This window comes from Fringilla coelebs (assembly GCF_963513975.1).
Source record: "Fringilla coelebs genome assembly, chromosome: 2".
Taxonomy (NCBI): Eukaryota; Metazoa; Chordata; class Aves; order Passeriformes; family Fringillidae; genus Fringilla; species Fringilla coelebs.
In genome coordinates this window covers 103,848,794-103,875,257 of record NC_140029.1, presented here as the reverse complement: position 1 = coordinate 103,875,257, position 26,464 = coordinate 103,848,794, and the positions used below count along the sequence as shown (strand labels likewise).

At 34.1% G+C, this 26,464-nt stretch overlaps 1 protein-coding gene across 2 annotated transcripts in view; it reads left to right on the top strand.

Moving 5' to 3' along the window:
* The window catches only part of NCAM2 (neural cell adhesion molecule 2), a gene marked incomplete at both ends in the record, with an annotated part of 264,672 nt that overhangs the window by 223,687 nt on the left and 14,521 nt on the right, over positions 1 to 26,464 (top strand). For both annotated transcript variants that reach the window (XM_084226908.1, XM_084226909.1), the window contains 2 exons: positions 1,925 to 2,046; positions 9,293 to 9,473. In XM_084226908.1, coding sequence (XP_084083034.1) covers positions 1,925 to 2,046; positions 9,293 to 9,473 — 303 coding nt within the window. The remainder of the gene's footprint in view (positions 1 to 1,924; positions 2,047 to 9,292; positions 9,474 to 26,464) is intronic.

Below are 26,464 nucleotides of genomic sequence, written 5' to 3'. Positions count from 1 at the left end.
ATGTTGTGCTATTCCATCCTTGCAAGAAGGATGAGTGTACTTAAATTGGAGAATTCATCCCATTATCTTAAATTTTTGAGATCCAGAAAAGCCTTTATTTGGTATAATGGAGCACAAACCATGAGATACTAGAATAAGGAATTTTTCTCATTATTAACATTCAGGGTATTATCCACATCTAAGAGAAGTGAATTGGCCATTTCTGGAGACATTTCTTCACCAAACCATGGTGCTATTGTTCTGCAATTATCAATCCTCAAATGGAAATCTCAAGCTATGGAAGAAATTACAAGAATAAATTATTTTTAACTATGACTACATGCAAAGGAGAAATTCTATGAAGCTAATTTTGTATTTGTGCTAACTATAGGCCAGAGGTTCAGATTAAAATATTAAGGGCAAATGAAAAATATTTTTCTCAAATTATCTTTAAATAGAAACAACAGTAAATAAATTAAATACATAGAGAGAAGAAAAGCAAAGGAACTACCAGATGGCAGTGTACAGTAATCAAACAGATATGCTGAAATACATCAGCCGCTACTGCCAGACCAGTCTGTCAGAAATCTGTTGCAACAGAGCTGTTTCCTGAATAGGGCATTAGTCAGTGTAGCTAATACTGGCTCTGAGGGAATGAACAATAAAAGTAATGTAACTACAAAGAAGAAAAAAATATTTATATTATATTATATTATATTATATTATATTATATTATATTATATTATATTATATTATATTATATTATATTATATTATATTATATTATATTATATTATATTATATTATATTATATTTCTAATATCCCAGAGCAGTAACTTGGCAGCTTTCAAATTTCTTTTTCATTGAAGCATAGACATATTCTAAATGTATTCCAGGACAGATAGAATAATTTCCTATTACTCCTATCAGTATACTTGATGGAAGTATGACAGAAACTGAAAGTCATTATACATATATATCTGATAACATTATACATGTTATCTGATAGATAGCTAGATAAGTTTTATGTTGTGATCTAAGTTTATCCTTACTTTAATAAGTACTAAACACAGTACAATTGTTTCTAAATGAGCAGTATCTCTCTGGGTAAATGCAGGTTTACAGATATTTTGAAGATAAGACATTTCAGTATATGTTTATTTGGGATCTCTTTTTAAAAAATGTAATAGACATTGCAAATAGAAAAGATAATCTGTGAATTTTTGTCTAGGAATGGGTCTGAAAGTGGCCATTAATCCTTGATTCCATTTTTAAGTCTACCTTTACCTTCTTATTATAACTAAGACATTTGGTTTTAGATTGGAAAATATTATTCTTTACATTTACTCTTGATATTGACTTCTCTAAGAAGCTGTTATTCTTAGATAACTTTTACTCTAATTTGACTTGGTACATTTATTGGAGAGTAAGTTTACTTTAAATTGAAAAACATTATTACAATTTAGAAATCTCACATAGGATTAAAGGTTATGCTTAAGTTATGGATGCTTACTTGTCAGAGAGTGTCTTTTAAACTTCAGTGTGAGCAGCAGGTTTCCAGCCTTGCTGAATTGATGACTAAATGATTTTGGAATGAAATTCAATTTAAAAGTTTTGGAAGTCAGAAGGTCTCAAAGAAATGAATATTTCTTTCATACTTCACATAATTTTATTTTCTTGTGTGAAGAATCTACATTAGAACATATTTCAAGCACAGTATTTAACATTCTTATAAAGGCTGCTTTGTAGTGCCTGGAATGGTCATATTGATTTTAAGATTTTGATTAATATTATTATGGACAAGTTCCTAGCTGTAATTTAAGAGTTACCTCACGGATTTACTAATATTATTATTATTATTATTATTATTATTATTATTATTATTATTATTATTATTATTATTATTATTATTATTATTATTATTTACTGTTTGTTCCCTTATTTAGGGGAGCCAAGCCCTCCTTCAATTCATGGACAACCAGAGAGTGGCAAGAGTTTTAAACTTAGCATAACTAAACAAGATGATGGAGGTGCACCCATACTGGAATATATTGTCAAATACAGAAGTGTAAGTATTTCAGTTAATCAAAATAAGTGAATTATGCTTGTTAATATCTGCTTTTAATGCAGAGAAAATTGTTGATATTATTTTAAATTTACCAAAGGGGTTTGCATTCCAGAAAATAATTAAAAAATTAAAAGATATAGTATGTTTTCTTTTGGAACTAAGTTGCAGCTGCCAGCATATAAAATAAAAATTGAAAAAAATCCAAAAAAGCACTCAGCTATTCCTAAAGGTATACTGAAAATTCATGCTATCAAGAAAATTATATTCTTTAATGGTTGCATAGTAGAAGTGGGACATTCAGCTTTTAAAAACAGAGTAAATAAGCAAACATTAAAATTACACACTTAAAGGTTGTTTAAACAGCAAATTTTAATCTATTACAAATGCATCTGTATTGATAGAAAGCTATATTGGAGTGCTCCATATTAATTCCAAATGACATCAATTGCTGATCATATTTCATATATTTTATCTGCCTGAATTCCCAGTTTCCTTTTACAAAAGCCATTGGCACATTTTTGGGAATTTCATGAGTTTCAGGGCACATATCTGTACTTAGACAGCCATTGGGCAGATTTTTTTTTGCATTCTGCCTTCCAGAAAGCTCTGTTTTGGTGTTCTCTCATCAAATCTGGCAAGTTTAGAAAACAGGCTTTTCTGCAGTATATAATATATTAAAAAAAAATGTGGGGGTTTTTATTATTACTAATAATATAGCTAAAATACATTTCCTGATGTACTTTTATTGAGTAAACTTATTTTACTGGAGTGTTACAGCAGAATTTCATGTCCATGAAGAATCTAGAAAATTGGGAATATAGCATTGGATATCTAGGCATGTTAAATGGAAGGTAGTGAGGACTGTATTTATTCACAGAAAGAAAAAAATGTTGAGAAAGTGACTATAGAACCTGTTGGAATGTTACCAAAAGGAAAAGACAGTTCCTTAACTTGTAATAAGTTTTTGTCACATTTCCTCATGTTTACTATAATTTTTTGTTTAGAACTATAACATTTTGGTTATAGTCTAGGGATTATCTGAATGCTAAACCTGGTATGTAAAACTATTCTCCTAGGCTAAATATAACCAAGGAAGATTAGTAGCTCCAAATTAATTGAGAACTCTTAAGAGTATTCTGGGGGAATGACCAGAAGTTATTCTGCTATCACTGATCCCTAAATCTTAATTGACCTTCTTAAATGACTTTCCATCCAGTGAATACAGTTGACACAAAAGTAATAGCAAAGACAAGGGTAGTAAAATATGCAGTACAAGATAAAAAGGGAGTTTTGCAGGATTGAACTTCCTAGTTAGATTCCAATGCTTTTAAGTATTCAAAGTATTTACTACTGAGTACAAAATAAACAGTTTGGCTATAATACCTTCATGCAGCATATGGAATTTAATGATGTTTTTGTGATTAAAATAAGATTTTGGTTCTATCCCAAAAAAATTTTGGAAATCTAATTTTGATCTTGTGTTTTTACTAAGGTACAGCATTATAGAATAAAAGATTACTTTTTCTGTGTGGTATTGGAAGGTAAATGTGCAGTTTAAGCAGTAACTGGAAACTTAAAAAATAGAAGAAAGCTTTTCCTTGGACCTCTAACTCCTTGAACTTCCAGCTGAAAAAGCAATTTGACTAAATTAAAGGCCTTTCTACCACAAAAGAAGCGGAATATTTTTTCGTGTGTGTTTTAATCAGCAAGAATGAATGCTATTTAAAGTTGGTAATTATCTGTGGACTGCTTCTCTTCCATCTTCCCCATTGGTCGCCTTTAATTAGCTTTCCTATAACTCTTGCCAGCCTCATTATTAGCACCTGGACCAATGTATTTGCTTGCATGTTTGAAGAGCATATTTGATAACAACCAATACATCAATGGTTTTTTCTTCAAAAAGCAATTCACCCATGTGTAAGTTTTATACAGATTTCTTTTTTTTTTTTTTAACTGAAGGGAGGACAGCCTGTAATATATTAAAGCAATATTACAACCTGGTTGAGGGCAAACAGTAAGTTTTTTCCTGGAAATCATGTATTTCATTCTGTTGAATATTCCTTTCCTGGCAACAGTTTCTTCATATTATGGGCAGGAATTACTGACTATAATCAGATTTCAGCAGCTTGACATTTCCTTCTGTATTCCAGAGTGTTGGGTACTGTGCAATTTTTATGATTAGCAGCCTCATTTTTTTTCCATGTTGTTGCACTAAGAATGTTGAGACAGCCTGACAAAGCTTCAGTGGTGGAGTCTGAGGCTGATGGCACACATTGACTTCAAAGTTACCTTAGGAAAGAATAGGAAGGGAGAGAGTAAAACAAGGGAAAACTGTTCCTCAGTAACCAGCTGGAAAGAGCAGTGATGGGAATTCTCCAGGGAGGCGTCCTGTCTGGTGCCAGAGATGACAGCCAGCCGCACTTCTCAGAGGAACTCTTTAATATTTTTTCATGGGGGCCAGCTCAAACCTCCCTTTGGTTCTTCTGCTCATGATGCTTCCAAAGCTGGTTGGGACACACATGATTATGTGCTGGTGTTTCACATCAGATGTGGAGCTTTATCCATATTAATTTCCATAATATGTAAACTATGGAAATGTGTACTCAGTTGGTAAGTGGCTGTTATCTCATGGGACATTTACCAGGTACCTGAGTAATCAATTAAAATCAAGAGGGGAGTGTTGATGAGACAAGGGGGGACAGGAGGAAGGAGCAGTTGGAATACAGGGGAGAGGCTGTCACAGCAGCCAGGACAAACAGACAAGAGAAAGGCAGGCTTCAAAGCAGCCTTTGGAAAGTGTTGACACCGTTTAAGCTTACTTCATAAAGCTTAAAAAGAAAGTTCTGAATAGGTGTCTTAACATTTCTATACTGCCAGGTGCCAGGTGACAGAATGCCAACAGTAAGCTTCAAGAAAAAAAAAAAAAAAAAAAAAAGAGTGGTGAGGGGAAGAGGTTGTTTTTGCAGGGAAAATGTCAGTGAACATTTGGAATTAGAACAGAATAATAAAAATAATTCTCTTTTATGATAATGAACCTTTTGATAGAAGCAGGAAAAATTTACTAAAGTGACTGGTTTTTACAGGCCTAAAACTTGTTCACCTCTTTTTGACCTGTGACAGGGTTACTATTAATGCTCTGAATTTTGGCAGATAAGTCTTTGATAGTTTATTTGCTTTGCTCTAAAGCACATTCTCTCTTTTTTGACTGTGTTGATGTGGGTAATGTTAATTTTGTTCCTTTATGGTGGGTTCTACAACAAACTTTATAGATATAGAATAATTTTAAAGAGATAATTTCATATTTACTCCCACTCTGAGATACCTATCAAGAAACAGGTAAATGCTTTTGCATCTCTAGGTTCCAGTCTACCTGCTGGATCCTTTGACCTTCTGTGTATTTTAACACCATGTACACTACCAGCTACTTTGTGCTTGGTTCAGTATTTGCCCCTGAACTTTATAACCCATTTTACCAGACCTAGAAATCCCCAACCTGATGTAATGAATTCTTGTGAAGTCACTGCTTTAAATTATTAGATTTTCTTCTGTGAGGATTTCTTGATATTTTTTCCTGCCAGCTTTCAAGACGGTGTGGTGTCTCCTGTCCCTTTTTTTCATCACAGGGACTGCCATAATAAGTCTGTTTGTGCTGAGCTTTCTCAACATTTTATAGAAGATGAAGAATAAGGGAAGAGTTGAAAGGGGTTAATCACTTTTTCTCACTTTTTATGAGATCCCAGAGAATGTGATTTAGGATACAATGTAGAATGACCATTGAAGAGAGAGATGGTGTTTTCCAGACTAATAAACTGTTGCTTAAACAATTGATGGGTTCTACTTCCACTGTTGTCAGGTGGAAGTGGAGTTTTGAGACACAGGCAAGCCATGGTGGACTGGAGTTTTACACTCCTTTGTTTAGGTTTTGGTTGTTTTTGTGGATTTATTTCTTTCAGTGGAGGTGAGTTCATTTTTGGTTTTGTCAGGGTATTTAGGTGGTTAGGTTACAGCTGTCTTAAAAACCTAGCTCTTAGACTCTTCTCAAATAAATTTGGTTGATGCTTATACTATGAAAAAAAATTGAGCCAAAATAAAGCCAATATATACACATTTAAGAAATCATGATGTGAGGATTTCGTAGTCAATTTTGTTTTGTGTTAATATAAGGCTGAAGAGTAATGGAAGTGGGCAGTGAAATCCCAAGAATCCCCCCTAGTCACTAGCTAGATTATCAGTGGCCTTTTGTAAAGGGGTATTTCTACATAACATAAAACAAAATAAGATGCAAATAAGATGCAAAGTTTAATCTCTGAGGTTGCAGATCCCATCACACATTCTGTAAATGTGGATTTGTTGCTTGATATTAATGATTATTAAAGACATTTGCATTAATTCACCCCCCAAATTAGACTACAGTTTGTAATTTAGAAGTTTCATTCCTTATGTTGTAGAACACTGTACATATGTAGAGCTTTCTATAAATTTTAAATATTAATAACAGAAAAACCTAATAAGGTTCAAAGTGATCTCTTATTGTTGTCTCTTCTGCTCCTTAAGCTATAATTGAAAGGGTCCTATATTAAACAGGGAGATTTGTGGGAAGATTTACCTGGCAGACCCATGATTTATGTTCTCATCACTCTTTTTCCATTTCTACACTTGTAGTAAATCAAACATGGACACATTACTGAGCTCTGCTTAGGGAAAAATACTTGAAAATGCAATATAGCTGAAATAACAGCTATAATGAAGGACATGGAAGTTATTTTCCTTTTTTTTTTTTTTTTCGTTTGGTTTTTTGGGGTTTCTTTGGTTTGGTTTGGTTTTAATTTTTGGTTTAGTTTTTTGGGGTTATTAATTGTTTGTTTGTTTGTTTGTTTTATTTTTCCATCTTTAAGGAGCCATAAGCAGTACTCTGGAAGTATTCATCTATGTCTTTAGAACACACCTTGCTCTCCAGGACTTTATTCCTCTTCCTCCTAGCTTGTGTTTGTCACTCTTCAAAAAAGTTTTCCGTCTTCACACTCAGGTCTTGGACTTTGTTTCATTTATCTCAATTCACCCATTTGGTTTCAGTTTGAACTAAATTATGACATCTCTGGCATAGCATATGCAGGTATCTTGTGACACTACAGCTCATTCACTATTTTTCACCTGACCAAATTGTGGAACGCCTGCCTTTTCACTGGTTCTTCTGTCTGCAGAAGTGCAGCTTCATTCCATTCACCACATAGATTTTTGTACTATTTTTTCAAAATGTAATCATATCTCTGTTTTCAAGACTGTCTTTTTCTGCAGCAACTGTATTAGCCTAAATCTTTAGTTTCCAGCTTTAGTATATTTTTTTGTCTTTCTATGTTTCTGAAACCCTTTGGAATTCCCTGGTATTTCCAAATGGCATCTGTGCACAATACTGAGATTATGTAGGAAACTTCTGATTCATGTTGGCATTCTTTGAAATCTAGCTGTATTTTTTCTAACTCCTCCCATACCTCACCAATTTCAACAGCCGGTCAAGTACAGTGCTTCGTAACACTGATATTCCTAATATCACTAAGGAGTATTTCCATATGCATATTGCAATCAGTATTAACTCCTTCTATTTCAGCAGTGCTATACAAAAATTTCTTTTATAAAAGGAGTGTAGTATAGTGATAATGTGGATTCACTCAATAGAAAGTATCCATCAGGATATGGGAAAATATCCAGGAAATACTACTTTCCCTGTTTGATGTACAAACTGGTTTTACTCCAGGGTATGTAGTATTTTTCATTATTTGTAACTGACCTACCATTCTGATAGTTTTCATTAGTCTATCACTGCACCAAGTAGGAATTTTCACCTGGATGAAAATATTCCTGAAAACAGGTTTTGTTGGATTTTAATAATTCTCAGAACTATCATGTGACAATACCAATGCTAATGCAGACAAAGCAAGAAGGTTTATGAAAAGGTGAAGTCAGTATGGAAAATCATCAGTCTCAGAGCTGATAACAAATAAATATTGCAGCAATGCACACAAGGGAATTTAGTGTGTCCTTTGTTTTCTGAAGACTGGGGACAAATAAAAAGTAAGTCATAGAGAACATGATTGGTCCCTGAACTCCCTAAATTAGTTGCCATTTTCTCTGAAACCTGTATCAGTGAAGAGCAAGATGCTTCAGCAAAGAGCCTAAATATAAGCTGCTGAGTAGTGTGCAGCTAAGAAGTTGTACTTGCAGGTATTATAAGTTTGTCTGGCTTTAAACTTTCCCATGTGCTTTATACCCACTGACTGGGTCAATGTTGCTGTAGGGGTTGGATGGCCAGGATCTGTTCTCTCAAGAGATATTTGAGCCATGCTATTGTACCTCAGTGTCTCGTAAGGGTAGGACTGCATGGATTCTTGCTGACTGTTTTTGGCTGCCCTTTGAACAAGATGGCTTTTTTGTCTGACAATATGTATTGTTTTATCCTTCTACCTATAATTAATTCTGTAATTTTGATTTGTACTAAAAAAAGAAATGTATTATACACTCAAAGTAGTGATTGCAAAGGTAAGAACTCCAGATTTATGAAATGCAAGAATTAAGTTTGCAATCTAAGTCCTCATTTGTTCTCTATGTATATATGTCCTAATTACCTGAACTAGGAGAAATTACAAGAATCCATTTTTGTCCAGAACACCATCCTAAAGATTTGCATGTACCCTCTCACAGGTGCAGACATAGTACTTCATATTTTCTCAGTGATGTTTATATTCTTGCATACAACCTGGTTTGCAAAATGTTTCCATATTGCTACAATTAGTGTACATTTCATTAAATAATTAATGTGTGATATAAACACAGCTGGACTGACAAACAATTCAAGAATGGGTTTAATGGCAAGTTTGTTTGAATTAATATTGATCAAAATGTAATTGAAAAGCCTGTATAAAATAAACTTCTTACATAATTTATTTTTAGCATTTTATATATAAGTGATTAGCCTGTTGTTCTATAAAATAAAACCAAGTATTTGAGCAAAGATTAAATTGACACCAAAAAGTTTAAAAGGATTGACCACAAAATTCTCTAAATTCACATTGTTGAAACATGATAAGGAGTAGTCAAAATGACAAAAAGCCTAAGTACTCAGAACTCCAAAATTAGTGTTCATAACCTCTGTAAAGGCAGCTCCATATCTTTGTGCATCGTGTGCATACAGACTTTAGACAAATAATACAAGAGTTTGGGAGAATTGAAACAAATATTTTCATTTTTACAGAAAGATAAGGAAGACCAGTGGCTAGAGAAAAAAGTACAGGGTAGTAGAGACCACATCATCTTAGAGCATCTTCAGTGGACCATGGGTTACGAAGTACAAATTACAGCTGCCAACAGACTGGGTTATTCTGAACCAACATTGTATGAATTCAGCATGCCACCAAAACCCAACATTATTACAGGTGAGTTAATTTCACTGTGTTTTCTCTCTATGAATTACTTCCAACTCAGAGTACACTGTGTATAGTTGAGCATAGCATAACTGAAGTCTTGGACTGGAAAAATGTGAGGCCCCAGATTTTATTATCAGCAAAAAAATTGACTCAGGACCCTTAAATGTGACCCTGTCTCCGAATTCTCTCTTATTAATAAAGTAATTTTTAAGTATATAAGAAACATTGATTCTTCAACCCTGTTGATGGCACTGAAGAAATACCATATTTAAAATGCACCTGCTTTCCAAGTTGCCTTGTGCTGCCTGTTGTCTGGTTCAGCCAGTTATTTTTTAGAATTCTTTATTTCATTCCCATCACTACAAGTGCTTTGGGCTACACATGTAATACAGGCATTTATTTTGGTGTCTGATGAGATTAGGACTTCAAATAGTCTTGTTTAGATACTGTCTGGATGATTCACCCTAACATAGTGACCAAATAGTCATCTATGAGCTTATTTACAACATTTGAAACCTATAGGAACTTTGTTCATATTTTTGTAAATAAGAAGGTTTGAAATTGCATTTCAGAAAAACTGCATTTTAATTAAGAATGAGTGTATGAGTTTTAATGCTTCCCAATATAAGGGGTTTTTTTGGTGCAACAATGAAAAATTATTTAGTTAACAATAAACCTAAAATAAGGTATTTTCTGGAGTATTGTAGGTATTTTTAATTTTTATAAAGAAAATGCTATGAGGAAAAGATTTTAAACTTTTAATTAAAATTATGAGATACATCTTTAATAATTATTTCCAAATTAGATCAGTATCATCATCACCACTTAAAAAATCAAGTTCTGAATCCTCTAGCATAGTATTTTCTGATTGCCATTTTTCAAATTGTTAGTCTATTAGAATCAACAAAGAACTTGCCAAATAAATACAATGGCAAATATATTAAAATCTAAACCACATTAATATCTGTATTTCAATCTGAATACCTGACTAGCATTGATACAGTGCCAATGAGCTGGAATGAGTAATGAAATATTTGAAATAATTGGCTATTTTTTTTCTTGTTTATTGTAAGTTTCCTTCCAACATATTTTCAGGAAATTTATCTCAAGATCTCATAAACATGTTTGAATATTCCATAGAAGTCTTTTTAATATTGGAAGCATCCTTACCTTTTATTTATTGTAAAGAAAACACATTTGTAATTCATTCACAGACTCAGATCCAGTTCTAGTACAAATATTTGTTTATGCACTTGAATTGAAGTAAAGTTGATTTGCATCTTGATTGAAATTCAGGGTGTCAATAGGTTCTGTGTACTTGTTTTTCAACAGGCAGGGCCTTGTGATTACCATCATTCAGAAATAAAATTTCCCATTTGAAAAAGATTGGAATTTTCCAATTGAAAAAGAAAAGGGGAAAAATAATGTAGGGAAACTAGTTGTCCTGAGGAAATAAAGATATATGTCAAGTAGAAAAATAAGTAAAAATTTACTGAGGGAAGGGATAAACCATTTTTCAATTTTGCATATGTGAAACAAAAATATTACTTCTTTTGCAATATATTTGAACTTTAACTTTTTATAATTATGCAAACTATTCTCTACCATTGCCATAGCTGCTGTAGCAGAGAAACTTAATTCTCCTCAGTAAATGATAACATAGGTGGTCTCTAGACATTCAAGTAAAAAGTAGCTTAGTTAATTTAATATCAGAAGAAAGATAGAACATTTCTCTCTAAAAAGAGTTTTATAGGTGCTTAGGGGCTTTTTCCTTTCAGTGCTCTCCCATAACCTCTAAGTAGTTGTAAGCACTCTGTTACACTATTTAACTTCAAGTCTTCTTTGTATGAATCATTACTGCAATTATGATTGTGGAACTAATTAGTTTCCTTGACAACTGTTTTTTCAAAGCCTGAAAAGGAGTGTGAAATTCCCATCACAAGAACATTCTGCAGGCAATTTTTTAAAGTATGTCAAAAGACATTTAGAATCAGTGGAACATTAGTCTTCATGAGTCAGCATGATTATCTTGTTTTGAAATGACACAATATTATAACTAGAATATAACATTATATGCATATACACATAATGCTGCAAAAATGTGAGTGTAATCTGTTAAAACATAATAGAGTTAATGTATAAAATGCTTAAGTTTGAGCAGAAATATTCTTTCTGATGTCAGTTAACACTGATGATGCACTATTTGTTTAAGGCTTTGGCATTAACAGCTAGGTGTCTACAGATAAATTTTAAACAAGACAGAAGCAACAAGAATTGAACTGAGTAGACTTTTGGATGAAATCTTCATCATTTGTCCTGTGCTCTCTCAGTAGCTACAGTAACTGAGGTTTCCTTTCATATTATTAATATAATTATTAGAAAAGCCTCTAATACTCCTGAAGGTGTTCATCTGTATTTGCCCAAATTTGTGGCACTTCAGCTGAACTGAGTGTTTATGTCTAGTCCTAAATTTAAAGAGAAATAAATCTGCAGACCCTGTGCATGCAATCTCATTAATACTACTTATCCCAAGCATATCTTGTTGGTTAACTACACATAACATAATACCCTGGTGTGGTGTATGCAAGCTAATGCAATAAATCAGGGAGATTGAAGCAAGACTGAAGGGAGATGGAATCAAGGACATGTTGGTTGTCCTTCAGTGGGTGCTTAGTGGGGAAACAGGAGTAGTCACAAGAACTAAAACCCTGCTTCTAAATTCTGCAGAAGGAGCTTGTTTGTGCTTTCAAAAGCCATTGGATATCAGGCAGAAGTAGTAAACCCTGGGGACAGGAACTGGAAGCCAAAACTCTACTTATGTGAATATACAACTCCTGTGGGCACTGAATCCACAGCTTTGGCTTCCTAGTGAAGTGTGCAAGTACCAGCTCCTGGCTGCAAGTCAAACCCCATGATAGCACAAAATTATGATCTTCCAGTAATAGTCTCAGGTCTGGGAAGGAGCTTGAGGCTGCAAATTGCTCTCTGTCATCAGGGAGGTGCATAAATGAGACAGACATTCTTTTAAATTTTCATACGGTTGGCCTCAGCAGCCTCCCAGTGTAGATCTGTTTATTTCATAATGTGTGTTCCTAGACCTGTGACACACTATCCATTCACTGAGCCACTCACATTTGTGATTAGTTCCTTACAATTTGCAATCCTTTTAATGAAAGTGTCCTGGTTTTCTAAACAGTTCATCAATGGAAACTTGCACTGACTTTGAGAAATTCCCAGCAAAAAACCTTCTTAAAACATATATATATATATATATATATATATATATATATATATATATATATATATATATATATATATATATATGTACACCATTTTCCTTCCTACTTTTCTGAGTTATTTTTTGTGGTCACAATTCTATATCTGAATTTCACATTTCACTTAGGCATATGGACATGTGTTTTAGACATGTGACACAGTCTTCAATGTAGTATTTTATGTGTTCCAAAATCTCACTAGGGATGTCAGTTAGCAACAACTTGCAGGCAGGTACAACTCTAACCTCAGTGTGTTTGCCTCTGAGTGAAGTATTTATCACACTTTTAGTGCTGATATGTAGTGTTTTATAAAATTTGCTTCTGGCTTATCTACACTGTTAAGCTTCTAGTTCTGTGGGATTCTGAAAGGAGCAGCGTGCTTTAGCTCTTCATCCACATTAGGAGAGCATCACTAACCTCTGCAGCCATAAAAGCCCCTGGAAGCAGCTCAAGTCCATTAGCTCCCAGAGCTGACTCTGCAGCCCATTTGTTTGGGCCCTTTCACTCTCTCTCTACAGTGAGAGGACAGAGATCCTGTCTTTGTACCCCACAGCTGGTACAAAAGTGTCCAAGCCTGCTGTCATCCTGAACCATTACAGCTGTAACCTAAAAACACATGTACAGGTTGATACTAAATCTCAAAAGAAAATGGAATGGAAGGTGCTAAAAAAGATCCTTTCTGCAAGTGTTAAATATATTTTCAGGAATTACCAGCAGATTTATGAAAGTGCCATTTTCCAAAGGCTCTTATCTAGTCAGTGCTGTTACTTTGAAAGGCCAGTAGATATATTAAAAATGGTTGCAAGTTGTGTTTTATCATAGGTTTTTTTTTTCTTCTTCAGTAAAAGTTAATAACTTGGTGCAATAGTGGGAAAATGAAAAAAAATATTTGGGGATAGCAAGAACCTCTTAGATCTATTTTTCTTACTTGGTGATATTGGTTGTTTGAGGTTTTTTTTGTTTGGTTGATTGGCTTTTTTCCAATACTGCATGAACTGTGAGTGTAATTTTTTATTGTCTGAAAATGTTTCAATCCCTTGAACATCTCGTTTATTTTTTTCTGAGCATGTTTTTTTCTGAACACTTTAAATCATATGCTGGGAGGCAAAAGAGGAACAGTAATATAGAGGGACAGTATTTTCTCTCATCACCACCAATGGCAAAGATGATAATCACCACGTCAAACATGATTTTTATCAGTAGTTTTTACAAAAATACAATGGGATCTGCAGTGGTCTTGGCATGAATAAAGAATAAAAGCAGATCTTATCCTTGCTTCAAATATGTGTGTATATATTTGGGTTTGCATTTATGTATATACATTTTATGGTGTATTACTAGAGCTTTTGAGCTATATGGACAGTGTTTTGTTAGAATAGAAGCTAGGATAAGTTTTTTCAGCTGAAACTCAAAATTACTAATTAGAGCAAAACAGAAACAAATTTCACTGATTCTCACAGTTTTCTTTCAGGGCAAGTTTTTCCTTAAATTTTTCTCCCAGTCAAGCAATCAGGTGACCTTTTGAAGATAGAAATAGATGCTATATGATCCCATCTGTGTAGCTGGGGGTAGGTCTTTGTTTCTGCCACCTCTTCCATTCCAAGAGCATATTCCCTTGCTGCACACTATCTTTCACACCCCTTCAACCCATGGGCTATGTGGGTGCCCTGGCACAGTTTCCCTGGCTCTGAAGGGCATTTCCCCCTCCTCTGAAGGGTTGACTTGTCCCTGACCATGCAACCACTAAGAGAAGCCAAAAAGCCACTTTCCTCGCTCATGTTCTGTTCTCCACCACAAAACTGTGTAACATTTGTTGACTGACCGTTCCTATGAGCAAACTTTCAAACTGAACAGCTCTTGTGTCCTTTTATTGTTTCTTCCCAGTGTAGAGGTTTTCACTTCCTCTTGTTGAACTTCCCAATGTTCCTGTCAGCCCATTTTTTGTGGCCTGCAGAGGTCCCTCTGCGTGGCAACACAAATGTCTGGTTCCTCAGCCGCTCCTCTGTGTGTCATCAGAAAAGTTGCTGAGTGTACTCAGTGCCCCATCACTCAAATCATTAATGATGTTGAACAGGATTGAAACCCACATCGACCCCAATTTGGCTCTTGGTACCTATTCTCAGTTCTAGGAAATGGTGTGTTTCATCATAAAAAGTTAAATTAGAGGAATTATGGGGACTTTTAGTCTTCTTTTGTATTCTCTTTCCATAGAAAAAGCTATAAAGGCTGCCAGTAGGTGCTTGAGACAGTATCAAATGTCATCACTTGTGGCTTATAAATTGCCTGTTTAAATCTCCATAAAAAGACTGTAGAATCTTTCAGGATTGGCATGATTTTAAGCCCATGGTTTGTGACTACACTGCCTTGCCATGTGTGTGTGTGTGTACATGCACAAACATCCATCAGTCTGGGACTTCTGAAAACTTTTTGATACAGCTGACAGTTTCACTAAATTTGTTAGAGAATGGAGACTACAAAATTTAAAAATTCCTGTAATTTCCTTATAAAATCTTATCTGAAAATAGAAGTAAAATTCTTTGTAGTGCAGTAGGCAAAATATTGTATTAAACCCTTACACGCTTCTAACAAGTGGAATGATTTGGAAAAGACTGGTTGAAATTTTCTGACCCTTGATCTTTAAACCAACCTGGACAGCCACCTTAAATTTAAACCGCAAAAGAAAAAGAAAAAAACAGAAGTTTGAAAGATTTTCACAGGTAAAATTTCCATTCCACAGATCTGAAATTTTGAGTTGATAATTAGTGTCTCTTTTATACAGTTTTGTGCATTACAGGATTTCACAATCTGTCTCTACAGATCTGACTAGTTAGGGTTTTAGCTAAATCTAAAATGAAGAACAAAATGCAGGAGTCAAAAAAGAAAGCCTGTGGCATGTCAGTCTCCTTGGAGCTCCAATCATATTCCCAAGACAAGGAAGAGCTTCAGCATTATCCTTGTGAAGTTACCTGACTCATTTTCTCATAGGCTAAAGGATATTGTAATTCCAAAATAAGAATTTAAAAATGAAGGTTTTTGTCTGACTTTTGTTCAGATTGTAATCCTGAGCTAAAAGTGTAAAGTAAATTCTTCAGCCAATATTGCTATGATGGAAGAATAATTCTGTTATTTTCTGAAAAGAATAGGGAGATGAAATGTATCTTTGAGGTCTCCTGCTTTGAGAAAAGAATTTGGTAGGACTCACACCAATCAGATTTATTAGTCTTTAAAACTTCAGAAAGATAACTGCCCCTGGTATTGTTTTGCAAACCAGTAGTAAATTTGCTGAATAAGAGCCATTTCTCATCAAATCCTGGAGATGATCATTGTTGAAAGTGATAGGGCATGTTCTTGCTCTAGGCTAAAACCAGCTGTTTGCTCCATTTCCTGCAAAGACTAAAGTTATTACATGAAAAGGGATAGAAATCTCTCACTAAAACTGATAGAACTTATTTGATATGAATCAGAGAGAGAGAGAAAAAGGCTTGCACCATCAAAAATGTTAACAGAAAAAAAATAATTTAATAAAATCTAATTCTTATGGTACTGCTATCACAGACATTAACTACCACTGAATAGCAGTGGAGCAGCAATCAAAGAGCTATTCTTTATTCTCAGAATTTCTGCTTCAAAAGGAATTAAATTTTGTTCTTTTATCACATGAATTTTAGTTTACTTATCTTTTTGAATGCTATGAAAAAAAAGGAAATCACTCTAGATGTTGAATGTTGAAGTGCAAGGCCACACTTTACATTTATGGTATTCTAACCCTTTTTATTTGTTGTAGGTAATTGCTAGCATTAGGATGCTTTCTAATTAAAATATCCCTGGGTGCCAATTAAAAGATGAAATGCTTAGGTATATTCTCTAAAAATATTTAAAAACTGAATTATCGAAGTAAATGTGGAATTTTAATGTGCTTAAGGTTTGTGGTTTTTTGTTGGTTTTTTTTTTTTCTATGAGTATATGGTCCAAACTATGTAAGTCTTAAGAAAAATAATTGGTTGTGAATTTTGAATGGCTTGAACACACTGGGTATCACTGGAAACATCATAGTAGAGATATGGGTGAGGATGGAATAATGCCCATAACTGTTCTTAGTTTATTTATGTTGCTGCCTTTTCTACTTGATAGTAATCTACATAAGATAGTTATCATGCATGCAAGAACAGGGGCATTTCTGTGAGAAGAAGATTATGCATTGGTTAAATATTGTGCATACAAGACTATATTTAGCTTTATAGTTTGCTTCCATTTGCTTAATAGTTGCTTCCATTTCCAGTTTCTTAAATCAGTTTTAAAGTAAAGATTTAGCCAAGGTTATTGCTTATACTGCATAAGGTTTTATACATTTTCATTTCTTTTGAAGTCTTTTTTGAAATATTACTTTTACACTGGTATTAATCACTGCCAATATAATTATTGTGTCACTGTAGCTGGAAAAAAAATCTAGTAAATACACTATATAGTGCATAAATTTTACTGTATTATTTACCAAAAAATGAACCTTCAATATAAATATTTGTAGAAAAAATATATTCAAACTTTGTAATTATTACCAGACATACTGTGAGGATGTGAATGTCTAAGAAGTTTCTTTGTTCCCACTCTAGTGTCAAAGTCAATATCTAATTACTGAGCTGCCTGTGTTAATTGCACGGGCCATTCACATTTTAATTGGACCTGTGTCCATATTATTGAAGCCAGTTTTCATGGTGGCCCATTGTGATCTCCTACAATAATTCAGGAACAAGATAAAGCCATTAGCAAGGAGAAACAGATAAACAAGCCTGTCTCTTCTTTTGTATGACTGTAACTTTCTTTTTGTGTAATTATTGACACAGTCCTATTTTCTCCTTTCAGCCTACAGGCTGGTGTTTCTCCTTGCTTTCATTACTCCATGCTTTAAACAGTCAGTAGTCACTATTTCTGATAGCTACAGGTCAGTGTGACATGGCAGTTTTGTGAGTTCCAAGTACCTCCAACATAAAAGTCAAAATTGTATTCAGGTTGGGCTTGGCTGAATGGTCTCAGGGGGAATCAAGAAACATGCTTCAGGTGAAGCATTTAAATAAACTGTTTTAAAATTAGACCAAATAGTTTGCTACTTTGACTGGTGAGGAGGATCACATTGCTGCTATGGAGCTATACCTTTTCCACAATTTTAGTATTAGATTATATAGATTTGGCTGGGGTACTTCAATGGTTGCCATTTCATCTATTCTTTACTCATCATTTGATGTTTTCGTTAATGTCTTTCAAGTGACTGTCTTTGGCACAATGTAAATATTTTTTTTTCTTTTTTCTTTCCCACTGTCACTTTTGTTTCCTTTTGATACTTTCTTTTTCATGCTGTCTCAACTTTTCCACTTTTTCTTCCTAAAATTTACTTCTTTTTCACACTCTTGATTTTCTATAACTATTCTTATCCACACAGACAGATGCTGTGAAGCTACTAGACGTGAAAATGGAGGCCAGTCCCTGCAGCTGAATGCTGCTGTTTTCTCTCTCATTGTAGCCATAAGTTTCTGGTGCATGTTTTTATACTGTTGATGATAGGACAAGCAATATGTATTCTTCCTCTCCTAATTTTTTATTTGCTGGAAAATAAACACATACATTATAAAATTTGTAACTTTTCTACAGCTCTTCCAAAATTTCCATTCCAAGTCAATATCCTAAAAAGTGTAATTACTTCAGTCTGTGCATGCAAAATTTTTCATGGGGCTTTTCGGAAGCCTGGTGAGTTCTGTGACAAATTCAAAAGGTGATGCTTGACAGAACACAGAGAATCTGACTTACTGAATTTGATCAACATGAATTGGTTCTATTTTCTCAACTAGATTTTGATTATAAGAAATTCATGCAGAGACCTTACCATTGTTAGTCACATGGCTTTCCAGGTACACCACCAATTCATCTTCCAGGAGAGTATTTCCATTTTGTACTAATCCTTTGCAAAGAGTTGTCCTTTCACTGGTTCCTGACAGAAGGCACTTAAAACTTTATGCTTAATAAAAACAGTTTAAGTCCAGGCTGGATGGAGCTCTGAGAAACCTGGTCTAGTGGAAGGTGTCCCTGTCCACAGCAGAGGGTTGGAAGGTTTTTAAGGTCCCTCAAAACCCAGGCCATTCTATGGTTCTGTGAATACAGATATGTTTTGTACTTTCTAATGGATTTTAACAAGCATGTCTTCCCTAACCAATTATTTATGAATTGTTTTAGTTCATAGTGTTTCATTTCAAATACTTTTTCTGTGCCTCTCCACAGACATGCCTCAGCACATGAAATATGTCCCTGCCCACCAAAGTCACTTCTTGTGACTGCAAAGGTGCCACATTTCATTTCATGGCATCTGTAGGACTTGGGAGCTCCAGAGGTTCAATTTTGACCTGTAGTAAAAATGGAAAAAGCATTTTTTCCTGTTTTATATATTAAAAGCATGGCTTATGAGCTCTGCAGCTGTGTGTGCAAAACCTCAGGAAAAAGATTTTATTTAATAAGAGTCCATATATATATTTTATTGCATATATTTGATTGTAAAACTTATGTAGTTGTCTAGGTTTATGGTTCATTTCTCTGTTGCATGCAGAATAACCTGAGAAAGCAATGCACTTTAAAACTAAGGCAGAATTAAATATTGATTTTAAGACAGTTCCCTTCAAATCGTTACTTAATATAACAAACATGATAAATTAACTCTATATGTTGATTTTTTCCTCCTTGTACCTTTTGGGATCTAAAAAAAGTTATCTTACAAATTGGAAATCGATTGGTCAAAATTAAGTATCTATATATCTTCCCTCAGTTAAAGGATTTTCTTATTTCTAAGAAATATTGATAATGATGATTTTTGCCAGTTTTTAAATATTTTTGGAAGTCTTTCCTTTAGGACATCAAAATAAAACTTCTCCTCATCTAAAGCAGCTAACAATCATTTTAGAAAATTGGACTATGTCACAAGTAATATGTCTTCAGTGTGTAAGTCTATGAAATAATTTATTGACAGAAATACTTTTTTAAATAGTTCACGTATTTAGTGTAATGAAGTGTCTGGAATTGAAAAGATTGCTATCTAGAAAACATTAATTTCATTGTGATCTGCAGATAAGCTCTCACTGTAAAGTCAAGCCACTGTTTCATCCATGGCCCTTGCCACTATGTTCTGTCGCTTTGACTTAATGTCATGACATTACTTTGAAATTAATTACATTGATGAGTGCCTGACCGACATAGTGTGGTAAAGAAAGATATTTTCTCTTCTAATTTTGTGGGAGTTGAAACTTTGGGTTCCTATTTAGGGCCACTCAGGTCAAAACCCATTTTTCCATGCACAAACAATGTTAATATATATATTGACTTTGTAATTTAGTTGTATAGGTGTTCTTCCAATATATATTATTTATTTTTTTAAATGATTAAGTGCTTATTGAACCAAGAGATGTAACTAATGAAGGCTAGATAATATTTTTAATGAAACTTTTCATTTTAACTATGTTATAGCGGATCTGGAATTTCTAGCTACACATAAGTTACCAAAAACTCTCAAATCTGAGAACATATTTTCAATTGAGTCTAACTCGGACAAATGTTGTTGCTAGTGCTAAATTTGTTTTTAGTGAAAGAATCACCTTGGCCAGGAACTTTTGCAAGAGGTTTTCTTTTTTTTTCCTCTTACCATTTTGAAAATCCAGACAGTGAAAGTGTTTGTTGTTGTCACTATTGCCACTATTGCCTTCCGTGGCAACAAAACTGCAAGGATATCTCTACTTATCATCCAAGAACTGGTGATTGTCCAATATTTAGTAAGTAGATGCTGTAGTAGATGTGAAGGGGAAAGAAACCCACAGTACAGCCTACTACAAACCACTGCTGGGAGATCTTTCTCAGTCTGCAGCAGCTCAGTGGTGCACAAACACCGGGACTCCCTTTTGGTCCAGGGGAGCAGAAAATTCTTTCTGGGGGCTCCTCTTTGCAGCCACATCCCTTCTGCATTCTGATCCCACTGTAAGAAAGGCATCGCTTGCACATGAGGGAACAGAATCTTCTCTTGGTGCTGAACAGTAAAGAAAATAAAATTGCAGATCCAATCAAAACTAATGAGCACCTACCACTGCATTAAAGAGTCCTGAGTAACATTTATATTGTCTCATAAACTGAAAAATAAAATAGGGTCTTATAAGGTTGCACAGACAGTCTGATCCCAGTATTTCCTTATTTTGTAGAATTTTCCTAATTTTCTGAAATTTGAAACCTTGATGCTATTCTACTAAATGTTGTGTAATATGTTTTCACCTTCCACATACTTGTCACTGTTCTTAATTTTTTTAATAAAACAAGACTGGACACTACTACAAGTAGGCAGAAAAGCAAAGAAATGAAAATTCCCATATCATTTTTCTACTCCAGTAAGACATGTGAAGAGCTCTTTACAGGCTATAAATTTAATATCTTAGCAAGTCATTCTAACATTGCAGATAAGTATATAAGAAGACAAGATAGGAATTAGGGGGCAGAGACTGATTGACTGTGAGCTCTCCAAACATACTGTGAAGGAGATAATGAAAAGCCTTGAGAAACTTTAGAAGCTAAATATACATTATGAATGGCAAGTTGTCTTTTATCCTCAGTGTCACAATGCCAGTGGGATAAAGAGAAAAATTTGGATCACTTATCTTTTTTTCCAACTGATAGTAACTTCAGCTGGGAACTAGATAAATTTGCTCTGTTAAATGAGAGAAATTTTAGGTCTGCTCCAATTTAAATTATTCTGTGCTTTGTATTTTGAGGTTATCAAGTACTTTGAATGTGATCCTTTTCTTTTGGCCCTCCTCTTCCCATCAAATTCCAAAGAGAATGACTTAAACCAATATTGTAGGGATTATGTGACTGCAGAGCCAGGCAGTTCTGGGCAGTGACCCAAAACCTCTGTAACGAGGAAGAAAAAGTGGAAGAGAATAATGTCCTTGGGTTGTCATATATCTTCTCAGATGAATGACTAATACAGCTTTGTTTGGAATTCTCTTCATGAGTGTTTCATAATTGTATCTTTGCAAACAATGATGGTGAGATTATTTCACAGTATTTTGTGCAATCTGTGTGAATATTCGGAAGATTTCAAAATCTTGGCTTCTTACAGACAAGAATGAGGAAAAAATGAACAGAGACATTTTCAAATTAAATTATAATTCATAGGTATAGACTGAACAGCTTAAAATTGTAATTTAAACTCTATTAAAATGATAAATATGTCTTTACAAATTGAATTCAATTTACTTTTGACATTAGTATTTAAATGTTAGATAAGTAAATTTGTTCCTTTAAATGTTGTAATTGTAAAAGGGATTTTAGGTCTTATGACTGACAGTGTAAAATGTTACAATTTTTTTTAACATTGTGACATATTTTGAAATGCTAATGTTAAACTGTCTGTAACACTGAAGTCCTAAAATATGCTACACTGAGCTTGTGCCTTAAATCCAAATTGGTGGCACAGAAACTTAAAAGGGGTAATGATTATTCTGTGATATAGCAGTATATCTCTAAGGAACAGTATTTTTTAAATGTTGGGATTTACAACTTTTAGAGTATAAGGCTGGCTTCTTTCCTAATCAGATTTTATTTGTTGTCTTTCTTCTTTCCAGAGTTTTGACAAGTTCCTAACATTTACAAATTGTTCACAAATCAAAGTATTTACATAATGCAACTTCAAATGCAATCCTTTTTTTACTGCTGTAGGGTTATTAAAATATAAATTGCTGTCTCTCTAGAAAGGAAAAATATTGCCCAGAAATAGACTCACAAATTGCATACATTGGGTATAAAATATAACTTCTGAAAGGTTTTTCGAGGTGTACAAAACATACTATTACCAAATAACAAAATAACTTTCCATTTAATTTTTTTGTGAAAGTATAAGGCCAAGCACTGATGCAAAAAATATTATATGCATGTGAACAATATTTATTTAAAAGATAAACAGATATGGTGATTTAATTATACACATAACCTTAGGACCAATTCTCAGTCAGTTCTCAGGGTCTTAGCAGATTTTCTCTCTCCATCATGGAAACCTGCACAGGCACCACTCAAATGTGTATGCAAATGTAAAGTTAACTAATTAAGCCTCAAAAAGCTTTGTTGGGGTTTTTTTTCTTCTTTTTTTTTTTTTTTTTAATAAGACATAATGGCGATTTGTATACAATTTGTGATTGTGCTAATAGTTGCCAGTTCTCTATCTGCTGTCCAGTATGTTGATGATTTCTGATTGTTCATTTTTTAAGGAATTTTTGGAGCAAAGGAAAACAAGGAAAAAAGGAAATGTTACTTTTAGGATGAAAGTTGAATATTACGTAGAGAAATGTAGCTTCTGAGGTCTATAATGACATCACTGAAATCTTTCCTGGATTTAGGTCTCATTTATGCTTATCACATTTACTTTATCCACTCATTTTTTTCAGGCATGTAAGGAATGTTCAGTTTTCCATTGCTATATACTTATCAGACATAATGCATAAGTGATGGAAAATCACCTTTTCCCTTTAATGTCAATGACATCTTAATATAAAGCTGATGGCCTTACATACCAAGTGTAGAGGTGAACCAACTTTGTCTGTTTAGAAACAGTAGCTGTATGCAAGCTGTACACTTGAATGCTGTGCTAAGTTCAGATATTTTACAACAAGAGCAAGAAACTGAGGTAGGAATATCAATTTTTGTTCATTTATTATAGAGTCTGAAGTCCCAAGAAGCTGTGGTAGTAATTCTTGCCACCATACTACCATTGTGTTGTAGATATTCATATTAACAGTTCTGTATATTTATTTTACATTTAACATTTTTCTAGAGGCAATTTCCAGTGCATATTTTATTTACATAAAGTTTTAATTTTAATGCATGTATTAAATGTCCATAATAGAAGCAAAGTAAATCTTTCTCAGTGTATGTATCCAACAGAATTATAAACAAACATACATACAATGTACTAAAAACTAATTCTGTAAAAAATATCAAATACACTGCAAAATCTGTAAGTTTCTGTTTTCAAAAACAGTGTGAAAGGCAAGGAAAAAAATCTGAGTTTAAAGTAGTTATTTTATTTTATGAAACACTGCTTATTTCTATCTTGTTCATAATTCACTACCATTTTGCTCCACTGATTTTTCATGCATGCAGCACTTGTTGTCATCTCTGCTTTTTCCCTGAAGAACGTGTGCATGGTGTAACTGTGATGTCCCTCAGCACCTTTCCAAACACAATGTCAAGAAATATATGTAACTTAGTGTGTCTTTCATCTGTTGTTCAAAGTTCATTTTATTTCATGCAACTTCTGTCTTCATTTTTTGTAATAAAGAAAACTGACTTAAAGCATTACTATCTGTATTTTCTTTATTGTTGAAAAATGCTTTTTTTCTTGTACTGTCTATGTGATATGTTTTGTATCTGCAGAGATAATTTTTGGCATCGTATCTGCATTTTTTCTACAGTGTTTTATCCAATAGTGAATATTTTTAAAAACCCAAACTAACAAAATACCGAAAAACAAAAAAAATCCAAAACCAACCAAGCAAACCAACAAACAAAAATCTCCACCCCACCACAAACATCAAAGTCACTAAAATAAGAATTAATGAATTTTAAGTTTTGCTCATATTAGGTGGCTGCCATGCTGCTGCACTAGTGAAGCAGGTATGTGCATTGTCTGTATAAATATGCAGCCTGATCTTGATCCATTCTGATTTAATCTGCCTGATAGAAGTTGTATTCCCAAAGGAAGTTTTAATACTGGCAAAAGCTGCCCTACAAAGCAGAACTCTGCTGGAAGTTGCAGTTGTAGTGATCAAACATTTTAAAGTAAAAACATGCACTGTATGCACTTATATTAAACTGCTCTTTTTGTAGCTAATGCTATAAAATAATTATATTAATATTCCAAGTATTACTTCTTAAAACTGCTGTGCTTGAATTTACATAGGCCTTAAAGAAAATGCTGTCAAACTTGAAATATTTTCTCAATTTAAATACAATCCTGAGATAGTTTGACTCTTTTTCAGATCTCCTGGCTGCAATATTCTACTTAAGGTTGTCATCCACTATAAAGATGCAAAAATTTCTCACGTCTCTGTGGTACATGCACAGCATGGTTTTGAATTCTCCTAAATGAAGCAATTAAAATAATTTATCCTTTTATGTAATAGCAGTTCTGAAACCACACATAAGTGTATGTTCTCAATACTCACATCAATCTTAATTAATCTGCAGAGGTTCTTAGGAACTCCTCCAAGAGATGTGTTCAGTAAATCTGCTGTCAGTTTGAGTGGAGGAAACTGGGACATAGAAACTTATTTTCCCAAGTCTACTGGAAACCAAAACCTGGGGAGCAGTGCTGGTGCCATGAACCCACAGTGCAGTCTTTCCCTCTCAAGGCACGGGAGGACTGGAATCTCTCTGCCTGCATTTTTGTGGTACTTCCCATGGAAGGAGACAATGCTAAAAAAATACCCTTTACTATGGTGAAGGAGTAAATACAAGGAAAAAGCTTCTGTAGCTGTAACTGAATAACTTTTTAGGCATATTAGAAATGTTCCTGAAGTCTGCTTAGGGATAGTTTGATTATGCAAAGGATCTCTTTTTTTAAAACTTTGCTTAAAAAAATAGTGAATGACAACTCCAGAAAACATTTTCACCACACAGCATGCTTTTTGTAGTGAAGAAAGGGTTTTTTGGTATCCTTTCTCTTGTTATCCCTCAATGACCACAGACAAAACACTGTTGCCAGAAATACTCAAGCTGCTATTTACATTCCATTTCTTACACTTAGCTATTGCATTTATGTCTATTAAAACACCTTCCTATGAAAAATGTTGTTAAGGGCCATTAAAAGGAAAAGTGAACTCAAGTCCTACTTACTCATTATCCCGAGAGACTCATAACACAAGACATTTTCCCGTAAAATTTAAAGGCAAAAATCCATTTCAGAAAACTTGTTGGCAAGAGGGTCTCAGCCATAATGAAGAAAAACTCCTTCACTTAGACAAGCACCAGAAAAGTACAACCTTTTAGACACACTTATTTCAGTAGCTCACATCTTGGTGACTGTAGCAGACACCACAGGCTCCCCTGACTCACTGCAGCTCAGACTTCATCCGAGATGGGGACACAATGAAGATCTGTCACTGATGAGCAGAAGAAAGTGAGAGGAAGCCAGAAGTATTGTCCCCTTATTTTTCAAAGTTGTGTGCCAAGTGTATCTGTCAGAACACATCACTCAGCTGAGCAGCTCAGAGCACACATCCATGTGTTTGTCCACTGCCCTTCAGCAGTATCTGTCCTAGCAGAGAATTGTAGGAAAAACCACTCAGGAAGAAAAAGCATTACAGTTATTTTCGATTATAGCCTTCTTAGCATCTTTTTGCATTAAGGAATGGGATAGAAAAGGATGCACCTTACTGTCACATTCTCTTTTGCATCAAACAGTCCCCCAGTAAATGTTGCATAGAATCCCAATGATTTCTTGCAAGCTGATGTTGCAAATTGAATGATTTATTTATTTCATTTGAAGGAAGACATGCTTCTGGGCGCTTACCTGGCTCAAAAGAAAAGTTTTATTGATATAAATTGTGAAAACAAGTCATGCAGCTCTGGATGTGGCAGTCAAAGTATTGGAGCTTCTTTGGGTAGTAGGGAGGAGTCACTGGTTCTTTACTTCTTTTGGTCATGGCCTGCCAT